We start from the raw sequence: 13,441 nt of genomic DNA on the forward strand, positions 1-13,441 counted from the left end.
GGAGGTTTAGGCTGGATATTGGGAAAAGGTTCTTCCCCCAGAGGGTGGTGGGGCACTGAACAGGTTCGCAGGGCAGTGGTCACAGTCCCAGGCCTCACAGAGCTCAAGGAATGTTTGGATAATGCTCTCAGGCACCGGGTGGGATCTTTGGGGTGTTCTGTGCAGGCCCAGGACTTGGGCTCAATGATCCTTGTGGGTCCCTCCCAATTCAGGATATTCCACAATTCTGTGATTCTCTGGTCCTGCCATGCTGGAGGCAAAGCAATGCCTCAGACCCCATGGGGTACAGGGGTACACACCCCTGTCATGATGGTCACAGGTATTTGATAAGGTGTCAAGGCACATGCAGGTCAAACAATCAGCTTCAAGGGCTGAGAAGGATTTACACCTTCCTATTTCATGTACAGCCTGGCTGTCAGCATCACTCAGAGCTGGAAGCAGCCCCCTTCCCTGCTGAACTCACAGCAGCCCCAGTTGGGCATTGCCACTGCACCCAGTGCACCTCGGCAGAGATGGCAGCAAATCCCAAAAGTATCTCAGCATCACCACCCCACCTAGGGCTGCCCAAAGACAGCGCTGCTGTTCACTGTGCAGGTATTTTTCACAGCCACTAGAGGCCAGAGCTTGCTGCCAGATGGGAAAAGCTTCCAAGAGCAGCTCAAGGACCCCATCCTAAAGAAACAACAGCTCCCAAGAGGAGCACATAACCACAGGGACGAGACACCAAGGTCCCTTCAAACATCGACATCCCAAGGGCAGGAAACAGGAGCGTGTCCTACCTACTCTGATCTTGTCTTCTGCAATACTGAACGGGGAAATCAAATTGCTCAGGAACTCCTTAATGAGCTTGAAATTGTTGCGCCCGATGCTCCAGGAGCCATCCACAAGCAGGACGATGTCAGTCATGGCAGGTGTGTCACACTGAAACTGGGAGCCTGCAGGGGAAAGGTTGGATACTGAGAGAAGCAGTCGTGAGGAGGAAAACCTGCTTTGGTTTTAAGATAAAAATCAAATCTGCTGTGCAAGGCCTTGTCTGGATGGTGGAATGGACCATCTGCCAGTCTGGCACATGTCAGCATCCTCTGAAAACCATGGAGCCAAGGATAACCCATCTCAGCACCTCGAAATGGAGTAATGGTGTGCAGCTGCACCTCTGCAAAGAAGGGGTTAAAGCTGTCAGGAAGCATGTGCTAACCCAAGCACTGCTCTCTGCAAGCTGTCAGCTCCATTCCATCTCTGCCCCAGCCCAGTGCTTCCTTTTATCTAGCTTAAGTCTCCAGGAATTGCAGGTGATTGCTTAATTCCATTCCATCACGAGATCCCCCATGGGCTACAATTATTTCATAGCTTTATATTAAATCCAATCTCTCAGTAAAAACCTGCTGGCACCATGGATACCCCAGTTCTGCCTTCCTCCCCACCCCAGGCCTTCAGCTCAGCAGAGGATAAGATAAGGCATTTTGCTAATTGGATGCATCTTCCTTGAGTATTTCTCAGATGGGGAATTTTCCATCTTTGGTGGAGGGGAAACAGATGATCCCACTAAGATTTATTAGGCTCCAAGGAGGTGTGTCTCCTCTCACAGATATGGATTTCTACTGGGCCAAAGAGGATGCTCTGGCCCATCCCATTCCCACCATTTCAGCAGAGCTGGGAGCCATCACAATCTCAACTGAATCTGAAGGATCCTGGTGGATCTGATATCTGTGAAACACTAAGAACAAGCCCAGAAGGAGGAGCAGGCAGGGTAACAAACACCCCTGGTGCTTGGAAAGGAAACACCTTGGAAAGGTCCATGGCTGGGGGTGCTCTGCTGAAGAGCACAAATGCTTACATGAATCTGCCAGAAGCAGGGGGAGATGACAACATTAGGAGAGAATGGTGCCAAATCAATTAAAATCAATAAATTAAATCATCTGGAAGGAATTTTTGGCCTAATTTCAGCTTTCCTGAGAATTCATGCTGTTGTGCAGGACTCCAAATTTCTCCAGTGAGCTCTGACAGTTCCCAAAGCATGACCTAGGAATTGGAAACACAACCAGCAGCACTGTACTCTGGGGGGGGCAGAGGGTGGGCTGGAAAGGTTGAACTCAGTGACTGTTAGGGAAAACAGCAGAGAAGAAGGAGCAAGACATGTCTGAACCCCCTCTCACCTCGTCTCAGTGAATCCTTTGGGGTTTTTTCTTTTCCTGGAGATTCTCTCTCCACATTTGCAGGAGTGTCCTGGGATGATTTTGGGGTTGTTGATGCTGTGTCTGTCCCACTGGCCTCCACACTGGGCTGGTTTTTTGTCACTTCTCCTGAGCTCTTTGGCTGAATCCCCTTTTGCCTTTTCTTTTCAGCTCTGTCCTTTGCTGTGCTCCAAAGAGAAAAATACCATTGTCCCTCACTGTGTTATCCCCATGCAACCCCACAGCTCAGCTGATTTAAGCCACGTTTAGCACAGGTGTGGGGGGCTCAGAGGGTAAAATTCCTACAAGTTTATGGAAATAGGAGGATAGACCTTCACTCATACCTCTCTGAGAGGGCTGCCTGTGTGCTCAGGAGCTAAAGTTAAAGATGGATCACATCAACAAGTGTGTCCTTCCCATTCTCATCAATGATGAAAAACAATGGATGTTTATAAAATACAAATCAGGGGAAACATCCTATGGCACCTCAGACCCAGTTGCTCTCCAGAGCTCAGTAATCTGTGACTTGCAAACACCCTGAGCTAGTGCAAGACTTTTTGGATAATGGCCCTGGTGGATCTTTCTTCCATCAACAGGTGGAATTCCCTTTTGGGCCCATGGAAACATGAGACTCTGCAGTTACATACAGTCCTCAGCCAGGGAGGTGGAGGAAATCCTTCTTGTAGAGCACCTGCAGCCAGCCCTGGGACCCAGAGCTTAGGGGAAAAAGCACCATCAGCCCTAATGCTGAGGGAGCAGCTTGCTCTCAAAGGATCCACGTTCAGTTAAAGGGTGAGTTTGCATCTGCTGAATTTGGGTACCTGGACATGCATTTTCAGCTTGGCTGGAATGAGGGGCAAATATTTTTAGGTGGTTTACTGTGTTTCTGTAGCTAGGAATTGTATGCAAAGGATGAGAGCAGGCTAGCAAGGCTCACTGTAAGAAAATCTCTGATGAAGGGAGGTTGTGGTGAGAAAATGGGAATGGTTTTAGGGACAGCTGAATGCCATGGTAGCATGGCACAGGCCGTGGCTCAAAATCAACTCCCTGTGACTCCAGGATGGTGAGAGCACCCACCTGAGTGTGACAGGGCAGTGTTCAGGGGTGGTGGGGTGGCCTCAGCCACCCCACTGTGCTCAGCTGCAGAGGAGGTGAGATTCTTCCCTGACGCAGTTCCCACGTTCCTGCGGTTGTTTCTAGTCTGGGATGCATTTCTGAGCTCCTCTACTGTGGGAAGACCAAAACCAGAGAAATTGCACATCTAGAGAGGCCTGTGAGCCACAGGCCCTCCCTCATCCCCTGGGTCTTCCCCATCTCCCTTTCTAACCTTCCAACCAAAATAGTACCAGGCTCTGGCATTGCCAAGCAGTCTGCAGGTGTGTGCCAGAGCAGCCACATCCCCAGGACCCTCAGGAGCTCTGAGTGGTAAAATTAAGCCCTCTCCACTTACTCACGAATTTCCTCTTGGCAAACAGGGCTTCCTGGGAGCCATTGAGCACGTAGACCTGCAGGGTGTATTCCTTGGTGGGGCTCAGCCCTCCCACTGTGGCTTTGGGAGTCTTGGTTTTCAGCATGACTTCTTGCTCCGAGTCCCCTGAGGTGGGATGAAGCCACAGCTCAGAGCCTGTCAGAGCTTAAATTTAAGTTGACAGTAGCAAAAGCAGCACTGAAATGCAGGGAATGTCTGCCTAGGGACTGCAGTCAGCTCCTATTCATACTTTAAATTTTGAGGAGCTCTGATTTTTACTCCTTTTCTTCAATGTAGAGGTGGGGAGATTGAGGTGAGTTTTTTAAATCCCTGGTACATGCCCAAATTAGAGAATTATTTCCTACCCAGTATTTGTGCAACTCTCACCAGCTTCCCAAGGAGTTATTGAGGGAAAAGCTGGTGTTCAGAGTGTAAAGACTGGCAACTGCTTATGAAAACACCCAGCTGGTTGAGGTCATGTGTGACAAAATGAGGAAGTGACTCGGAGTCTTCAGAGGTCACCACTGGCACTTGGACTCATCTTACCCCAGCTGTGCTGCCTCTGCCCCATCTGTCTGCAAGGGCAGCTGCTGCCTGCAGGGCACAGCTCATTCCTGGGACTGGCACTGCCTCCAGAGCCTTCCACAGCCATGTCCCAAGCTGTTGGACCCTGTCCTGGGACTGGGATGCCTTGAGCAGCCAAGAGCTGGGGCGTTTCTGTGCTGGCAGGGCAGTGAGCAGGGGGAGCAAGGCAGTGACTGCTGCACTGCAGAGGGGCACAGCAGCTCCTAAACCCCTCTGACAGGAAAGGTCTGAAGCTTTGAATGATGGAGATGGATGTGCTCCTGACCCAGCCATCCCTGTGCTCCTGCCTGGGGCTGGAAACTCCCCAGCCTGAGAGGGAAAGCCTCAGGCATGTGATTCCCTGCATTCCCGGGATGCTCATCAATCTCTGCCGAGCTGAGGCTCTGGGGAGGAGCAGGGCAGGCAAGGAATGAGAAGTTCCAGCCTGGGAAACAGGTGGGGGCTGAGCTAAAATCGGGTGGATGATCACAGGAGCCGCCGCCCGCGCTCCTGCCCCGCAGTTCTCTTTTCCGGCTCACTGGGAAAGCCACCGGGAACCGAGCCAGCCACCAGCGAGGATGGCTCAGCCCCTCCTCCCCGCTGAGGGACATCGTGTCCTTCCAACACCGCCAGGTGCAACATCTGAAATCAGGGAGCAGGGCTAGGGAGCAGAGGGATGAGCCCACCCACACCAACAGGGTCAGAGACTTCCCATGCCTTGTCCCTGCAGTGGAGGCAGAGCTGGGAGCTCCACAGAAGAGCCAGGCAAGGAACCTGTTTCATTTTTGTCCCCGAGTCCCAAAGAACAGCGTTTCTGGCTAAACCTTTCACCCAGGGTGAAGAGGGCTGAATTTCCTCTCTTTCCTGTGAAGGAGTGAAAAGGGACAGTGCCTGTGTTGGGTGGCACTACAGACTGCTCCCAAGGTGGCCAGAGAGGCTCCTTGTCACTGCTGCACGTGCAGCCCAGTGAAACCAACCCTTGGAACCAGAGCAGGCTGTGGGTAACTCCCTCTGCCTTGTCTCTGCTCCCTTAAGGTGTCAATAATGCTCATTTTCAGGTCCTGCTGTGCTCAAGGTGGAGCTCAGTCCCGCTGAGCTCTGCTGGGACTCGAGCCCAGGGTGTCAGCACGTACCTGCCATGGGCTTTACCCGAACTTTGTAGCCACTGATGTTCCCCTCAGTCTCCTTCCACTTCATCTGGAGCCTGTCTTCTGAAAGGACAGTGAGTTTCAGCCGGCCCGACCCTGGGGAGGAGGAGAGGTGGCCGTGCTGTTGTGGCTGCAATTCCTGCCACAAACCCCCTGTGCTGTCTCCCCCAAGGACATGGCAGTGGTTGTGGAACAAAGGGAACCTTCCCCACCCCAAGCAAGTCCTCAGCATCCCATGGCAGCTCCTGCAGTCCCCTTGCACCTCTGCAGACCTGGAGCCTCCCGTGCAAGGAGGAGTTTCTCAGGTGCTCATTTATACCCCTGCAGAAAGGTAAAGCAGCCTCCCCACAGGTGAGAGCTTTCTCTGAATCCTTCATGTCTTGAAGGGCTCTCCAGGAGCTTTCAGGCTGAATGGTTTTTTCCAGCATGTGTGTTCAGTGCAAACAAATAAAATGGGAGGGCAGCAAATGGGCCCGAGCAAGGCTCTTCAATAGGCTTGGGATGCTGAGAAATACAGGAATTCCCCAGGTGATGGATCCCACACTTCTGCAGAATGATCATTTCAGAGCCAGCTCCGAGGACCAGCTGGGTTCAGAAAGAAGGGAAGAAAACAAGAAGAAGAAAAGCTGATAAAGTGTAAATAACAGCTCCTGGCAGGACCAGAACTCATGGGCACCAGCTTGTATCAGTTTGCTGCAGGGAGCTGCAAGCTAAATGACAAATCCTGAGGGAGAAAATAGTATCAGACAAGGAGGTAAAGAGAAGAAAGAGCACATTCCTTTATCATCTCCAGATTTCACAGCTATCTGTAACCCAGCTAGATGGCTGAGCCCATGTGTCACTCCTTGAATCCATGATTCCTGTCACACAAATGTCACCAGATGAATCTTTTTCACTCGGCTGGATGCAGGATGGCAACTCAGCAGATTTCTCTCCCCTCCTTCTGACACTGTGCCCAGAGCTGCCTTTCCAGCAGGATGCCCTAATTTGCAGTGAGTGAGCACACCATAAACATCTGCACCCAAGGGCTCCCCCTCATTTGCAGCTGTCACCAACCTTTTTCCCTTTACAATTACTCACAAAAAAATAAATCTCAGAGTGATCTGGGTTTTCTGCTCAGTGCTGCCAAGCTGTCACCCAGGGCTCCTCAGCTCCCTAATCTGGTCTTGCACGATGCCCTGACGCCTCCTGACATCCCTGCCATGATGTCACCCCCCAGGAAAGCAGTGAGAGCTGGCAGTGAGGTTCCTGCTTGTCTCAGCCCAACATCTGTGCCTTAACCTTTCCCTGCAGAGACTTCCTGCAGGCTGCCCAACAAGCAGATAACTATTTTGGGGAAACAAAGCTCAGATTCACATCTCACCCCAGGCAAATCTGAAGAGGAAGAAAGAAAACAGGGGAAAGAGGGGTGAAGGGCAAAAAGCAAATCCTAAAATCATGCCTAAGAAAAATGGTAAAAGATCAGGGAACAATGAGGGGAATTCATAGTTAGATTAAACATGGAGCTGTCTTCTTTTGGCCAAGTGTGGTCCAGCTCCTTGGGCATCACTCTAGGAGCCCAGAAGCTAAAAAGACAAGAATGTCCCCAGACAGACCAGAAAGGACATCATCCTCTAAAGCACCATTATGTGCTGGATGCAAATGATCCCCAGTGCCATGAAAGCTCCACTGTTTCCTTGCCCTGTGTTAGATGTGCACTGTTTGATGCTGTAACCTTGCTCTCCAGCTCACAGGGAGTTAAGCCCAGGCTTAACTGCAGAAGTCTGGGAGATACACAGCAGGGATCAGTCCCAGCCCTGCAGTGCCACCACCTCTCTAGAAACCTTTGTGCTCCCCAGACATAACCTAAAGGTGGTTTTCCCCATCAGAAAGGCTGTGCTGAGGTGCTGTAGCCATTTTCTGGTCACTCTGGGGAGCAGGATGATGCAGGAGGAATGACCTCGTGCTCTCTCACCCAGATGTTGCACCACATCTCACCACAACCACCCAAAGCAGGAAGGGGCAGTGTCTAAAGAAGCAACAGCCTTTTTCTCCCTATTCCTCAGGCTCCCACAGATCACACAAGCCCCTCATTGCTTGCACAGGCTGAAATGCATCCCTGATGCAGGGGAGTGGCTGAACTGCTGCCAGGGATGAGGACAGGCCAGGCAGGGTGGGGAGGGATGGAGGGGCTCTCCCAGATGAGCCCCCTGACCCCTCATTGCTCTTCATGCTTGGAAAAGGCTGTTAGGAGCTCCACCAGCAGACACCAGAGCACAGCAGCCCCCTGGAATGCTGCCTGGCTTTGGGAATGCCCCTGCCAGCAGGAAGGGCTGGGCTATGCCAGGGCAGACAGACCTTGGGGAGCAGCCCCACCAGGGCAGGCAGGCTCCTTACCTTGGCCCACTCGTCCCCAGACATGGCTCACCACAGGCAGGCAGGCAAGAAAGAACCAAGTGTGAATCAGCATTGTGAGCAGGACCTACAAAAGGGCAAATGTCAGGAAAAAAAGTTGTATTTCACCACATCAAAATCCAGGTTTTATCCATCCTCATTTAAGGCACCCCAAGCTCTGGGCATCATGGATGGCACTGAAAGGATGGTGGAGAAGAACACACAGACTTTTCTGCAATCCCTACACATTATTTTATCTTTTTAGACTCTCCAGTATAGCTGATAAGTGCCTTGGACTAAACTGGTGGGGAACACTCCTCTCCAGCCCTGCCTGGGGCTGGGCACTGCTCTCTGGGCAGGACAATCTCAGCACTGGAGCTCCCAGTGATGGGCTCTGCTCTGATCATGGAATCAACAACACTGGCACATGACTGGACAGAGAGATTCCAGAATAACCTCGGGTTTAAACTGTACAAAAGTAATTAATTCTGGTTATCATGACCACAATCATTCCAGGTATGCAGACAGCACATTTCTCATGTCCCTGGGATGCACACACCAAGCACAAGGGGGAAAGCACAGAGAGGAGCACTGCAAACCACAGATTTAATGACATCAGTTGCTGTGATAAAGCAATTTTGCAGCAGGAGGGATCCACAGACCCAGTGGAGTTTGTATGTGAACAGCTTACAAAGAAGGGGTTTATTTCCTATTTCATTCCCAAGAAGTTATATCCAGGATTTGTTGGGATAGTTTTGCTTTAATTTGTTCACCTGAACAGACTGAAAGCTGAGAGGACAGACTTACCCATGGCAGAGGATCAGAATTCTGAATCAGTTGGATTCAGAAATAACCCCAAAGCTGACTGCTTGAGCACTCAGTGTTGGCTTTTCCAGCCTGGATTTCAGTGCTGGTCAGTTTGGCTCAGGAATTTTGGGTCAGCAGAAAACCACCCTGATGGAAGCAGTGCCACCCCCTCATCTGGCTCCCAGCAAACCAGGTTTTAAGCACATTTGTTGGCCTTGTGTCATCTCTGTGCTCCACATTTCAGCCTCACTGCTTCTGGCACAACCAGCCCTGCACCCTCTCCTTCAGTGGCATTTCCCTTCCCTTCACCTTGATGGACAGGTATGCAGAGGCTCCTGGCAAATGCCTGATTCCCCTCAAACACAGCAGCTTTGCAGCAATTTCAAGGAAAAAATAAATATGCACGTGAGTGAGTGAGTGATCCAGGCATGATCTGTTTAAATCAGATCTAAATTGCTGGAAGAATGAATGGAAAAACCTGCAAGTTGTAACAGGGAGTTGATAACCACCCTTCTCTGTCTGTGGCTTTTTTTTTTTTTTTTTTTTAATTGAAGATGAATGGAACAACTGCAGTGTAACCAAAGCCTTTGGCCATGGGAAACACTTGCTTTATTTTTCCAGCTAATAAACTGAGGTCATTGTTTATAAAAAACAGCAAACATTTGGTAGGTGGGTTTCAGAACCCTGATTGGCACCTCCAGGAAAGCAGAGCCTGCCCTGGCTGCAGAGGTGTGTGTGCCAAACAGCAGCAAAAAGTCTGCATTTTTAAAATTCCTTGAACTAAAATTTCATTTTTGCTATTTTGCAATGTCACCAAACTGCTCTTGATTTCCTTGAAACTTCTGTGCAAATGCTGACAAACAGGATGCCAGACTCTGGCAAAAGCACTGGATTGTGTGGGATCTTTTCATGTTAGTCAGGGTTATATGGGATCCAAAGGCCAGAAAAATAAACTCCTCCAGCCTGTGCTGATCCGGGCTCACTGCAGGCTCAGATTCAGGCAGGAGCTTCCACCCTGTTGTGTCAGTAAGGATGAGTTCAATATTATCAAAGAATCACAGAATGGTTTGGGCTGGAAGGGACCTTAAAGCTCATCTCATTCCACCCCTGTTATGGGCAGGGACAACTTCCACTGTCCCAGGTTGCTCCAAGCCCTGTCCAGCCTGGCCTTGGACACTTCCAGGGATCCAGGGGCAGCCACAGCTGCTCTGGGCACCCTGTGCCAGGGCCTCAGCACCCTCACAGTAATCCTGGTTTTAACCCAGACTGGGCACAGTTAGCCCCAGGCTGTGGATCTTTTCTGTAACTAAAGCAAGAAAAGGGATTTCATCTCTTCTGCCACCTCAGAGGCAAACCCATCACCATTCTGCCTCTTCTCCAGCATTCATTTTCCTACCTGTAAATCAGGAATAAGAAATGCACCTGTCTGAAGTGGTGGAAGTCACACATGTGGAGGAGTTCCCTCTCCACAGCTCCCCTGGCACATCCCAAGCCCCAGCTCCAGACTCCTTGGTCCCTCCCCATCCATTTCTGCCACCAGTGGTGCCACCAGCCAGCCAGGCTGAGTGTGGACCCAGGGGCTGAGGGGAGCACAGGGACAGCAGCCTGCTGGCAGGCAGGGAGCCCACAGCACCCTGGTGCCTCTCTCCTGTTACTCACCCCCAGGGAAGGAATGTGGAGACAGCAGCACATGGAGCAAGTGGTGAGTATTTCCAGAGCCTGGAAAATAGGGGTGTGTGGGGAGCACACCACTTTCCACTTGCTCCAGTTGTGTGCTCAGAGGAGATTTGGAGGTTAAGGCAGTCAGAGGAGTCTTTTTTTGTACAGGAAATTTTAGAAGTAATTGCTTTAGTCAAAGAAAAAAAACTGTCAGCCACATATTTAAATCATCAGGACTAAAGGTGATGATTTGCAGGCACTGTGAATTATTTCCATCCTCCACAGTCACAGTTTGGGGACATTTCCTCATGTCAGGGGTCATCACTGTCTCTGCTCAGAAGTGCTGGCAGAAGCAATGTCACCTCATGTCCCACTCACTGCTGGGCACACGAGCAGTGCCAGGGACAGCCCTGCAGGAGACAGGGACTGCCCGAGGCAGGCAACTGCAGGGAATAAATCTGTCCCACATTCCCCAAGTGCTTTGCTGATTAAAGGACCTAAAACAGACTAAAAACCACAAATTCATCAAGCCCTTTCTAGTTTCTCTTGGAAACTTCCTCTATTTCAGTTCCACTATTGAACAAAAGTGGAAGAAGAACCAGACTAAAAAAAAGTCAGGAGAAAGTTCCACTTGTAGGCTGAGCTTTTGCAGCTCCCCCAGCCCATCAGGCTGAACCCACCCACACCTCCAGGTGGGAAAAACCCACACAGGTGACAAACCCTTCCAAGCACTCTCTGGCAGCAATGTCCTACAGGATACTAGAGGATGGTACAGTTTTTAGAGGATATCCTAAATAGTGGAGTATTTTAGATAGATAGTACAGTGTTTTAGAGGATATCCTACAAAAAAATACAGTTTTGTACTATCAACCACAAAACAGAAGGGAAAAAAAAATCAAACCGACAAACAACGTGCATTTCTCACAGCCACAGCCCCTGAGGAGTTGCCAGATCCTGGCGGTGTTTGGGCTGATGTCAGGGAATGTGCCTTGAAGCCACTTCACCCTAAAGGAGGGGACCTGTCCCCCCTGCCCGGCACCAAGCACTGCACCAGCTCCGAGCTGCCCAGGGAGCAAAACCCTGCCGAAATTCCCTCCTTGTCGTACCCACACATGGCCCAGAAGAGCGAACCCCTGCCCGGCATCCCTGCCAAGCCAGCCCCGAGGGGAAGGAGGCACAGACCTGTCGGAGTCGGGCGGCGGCTCCGGCTACATCCTGGGACAGGGGCAGGAGCTGCCCTGGCGCCTCATCCGCTCCTCGGCGAGATTAAAGATCGCAATTCCAGCCCTCGGGAGGGAGAAGGGAGGGGAGGGAGAGCAGAGGGAGAGGGATGGGATTCCCCCACCTCCCTCTCCGCACGCACGGCTTGGCCCCTTGGCGCAGCCAAAAAAAGCGCTAAAAGCAGGAGGCTGCTCCGATGGGCAGGAGCACAGGGATTTTAGGGGATTTGCTAATGAAATAAAATAAATTCTCTGTCCGGGAGGCTGCAGGCTGATTTCCTAGAAGGCAGCAACAAGTGCTGGCTCCCTCCCACCCTGAGAGCGGCCGGGATGAAGTCAGCCCAGCCTCGCTCACTCCATCAGCAGCTGTGGGAGCCCCACGTGTGCAGGGATGGGGTTGTGCTCCCTTTGCTTTAGGAAATTAAGCACATCTGTCAGTTCTGCACGGCCAGAGGCTGAATCGTGAGCTAGGGCTCCTCAGCTGTGAGATCCAGCCCTGCAAGAGGGATCCTCAGCACCAGGAGCTCCTGGGAGGGACCCCCAGCTCCCTGCCAAAACTTCTGCGAGGCAGATTTTGTCCTCGTTGCCAAAAGGGAATGACTGACAGCGACATTTCTCGTTACAGGGGCCAGATTTTCAGCTGCAACTGCAGGGACTGTCAGCATCAGTCTCCCATCACAACTGAGGTTTAAGACACTTGCTTTGCCATTCAACTGGAAACACACATAATTTTAGAAGTGTCAAGTTAAATGGGAAAAAAAAAATCATCGTTTTCAAAATATTTTGCACATTAAACAAACACCTGTTAGCTCTTTGCAGTTTTGTTTTATAATCTTGTAAGTACTTAAAGCATCACAATACCCAGACCAAAGGATAACACCCATAGGAAGCACATAAATAATGGAACTACAGAAGGATTTGGGTTGGAAGTGACATAACAGAGCATGTTATTCCAAACCCTGCATGGACAGAAACTCCTGCCACTATCCCAGGTTGCTCCAAGCCCCATCCAACCCAGCCCTGAACACTTCCAGGGATGGAGCAGCCACAGCTTCCCTAGGCAAAAAGCAGGCAACAAATCTTCATGAAACAAAGCACAGAGCATTTTGTACCCCATGGAGAGAGGGTTGTCACTGCCCTTTGTGTAAATGCCTGAAATTACCTCTTCTGTAATTCCTGCTAGCTTTCTGATGTTGCTCAGAGCTACAGTTTTCTTTAAAAGTTGGAGAAAGTTTTGAGCATTTATCTCCTGTAATTTCAAGGAATTCAGATCCAGAATTAAAAATTCCTGCTTTGACACAGAAAATCTGGAGCTGTTTTCAGTGCTCGTGTTCAGGGTGTTGTTTCCTGACCTGCCTTTCCCAAGGTGCTCACACCACTCCTAAATCTTCTGGATTTGACCTTAGTGCAAGCCAAGCACCCTGGGTTAAACCTCTGGGACATCACAGACATCCAAACTCTCCCTAAAGAGAATTTAAAAAGCAAAAAGGCAGAGGTTGCTGAACACACAAGTGACAACTGTGAGATTGTTGAGGAGATGGTCTGGTTCCACTTAGGGGCTGGAAGGACCCCAATTATCAATGCAAACATCTTGCCTGGACCCTGTTCCAGGAATTCTGTGCTCCAAGTTGTCCCATTGCCTCAGCACCAGCACTGGGGGAGCAGAAATCTCTTTATACCAAGGGAAAAAAAAAACAGCCAGTAGGGCAATACCTGATACACAGCTGACAGCAGATTCTCCAAAAAAGTCAACCCCATTTTAACACAAATCAAAATTACTATCTTTGGCCTTTTTGGGGTGTTTTTGAGGTTTGGTTTGTGGCCAAAGGAGCTGCACTGAGGACCCTGCCCTAAGCAGCAGTGCTGGCAATCATCCTGTCCATGCACAGCACAGCAGGCTAATCACAAACAGGATGCTCTGTGAAATGGAAAGAAGGAATCCTCCCTAGTTTCTTGTTATTACCTGTTTTCCTATATTTAGTTCACTTTCAGGGTAGTTTGCAGGGAATATTTTGCACTGGCTGCAAATAC

General features: G+C 50.4%; 1 protein-coding gene across 1 annotated transcript in view; it reads right to left on the reverse strand.

Annotated features, from left to right (window-relative positions):
• COL20A1 (collagen type XX alpha 1 chain) overlaps nucleotides 1-11,788 on the reverse strand; it is a 52,549-nt gene extending 40,761 nt beyond the window's left edge. Inside the window, exons 1-7 of the mRNA XM_009093106.4 lie at nucleotides 11,373-11,788; nucleotides 7,728-7,812; nucleotides 5,337-5,447; nucleotides 3,622-3,765; nucleotides 3,249-3,398; nucleotides 2,154-2,354; nucleotides 780-935 (exon numbers count right to left, since the gene is read on the reverse strand). Of these exons, the coding sequence (XP_009091354.2) occupies nucleotides 780-935; nucleotides 2,154-2,354; nucleotides 3,249-3,398; nucleotides 3,622-3,765; nucleotides 5,337-5,447; nucleotides 7,728-7,800 (835 nt within the window). The 5' untranslated portion in view covers nucleotides 7,801-7,812; nucleotides 11,373-11,788. The remainder of the gene's footprint in view (nucleotides 1-779; nucleotides 936-2,153; nucleotides 2,355-3,248; nucleotides 3,399-3,621; nucleotides 3,766-5,336; nucleotides 5,448-7,727; nucleotides 7,813-11,372) is intronic.
• Nucleotides 11,789-13,441: the final 1,653 nt, after the last annotated feature.

The sequence above is a fragment of the Serinus canaria genome, chromosome 20 (genome assembly GCF_022539315.1).
Source record: "Serinus canaria isolate serCan28SL12 chromosome 20, serCan2020, whole genome shotgun sequence".
NCBI classification, from domain to species: domain Eukaryota; kingdom Metazoa; phylum Chordata; class Aves; order Passeriformes; family Fringillidae; genus Serinus; species Serinus canaria.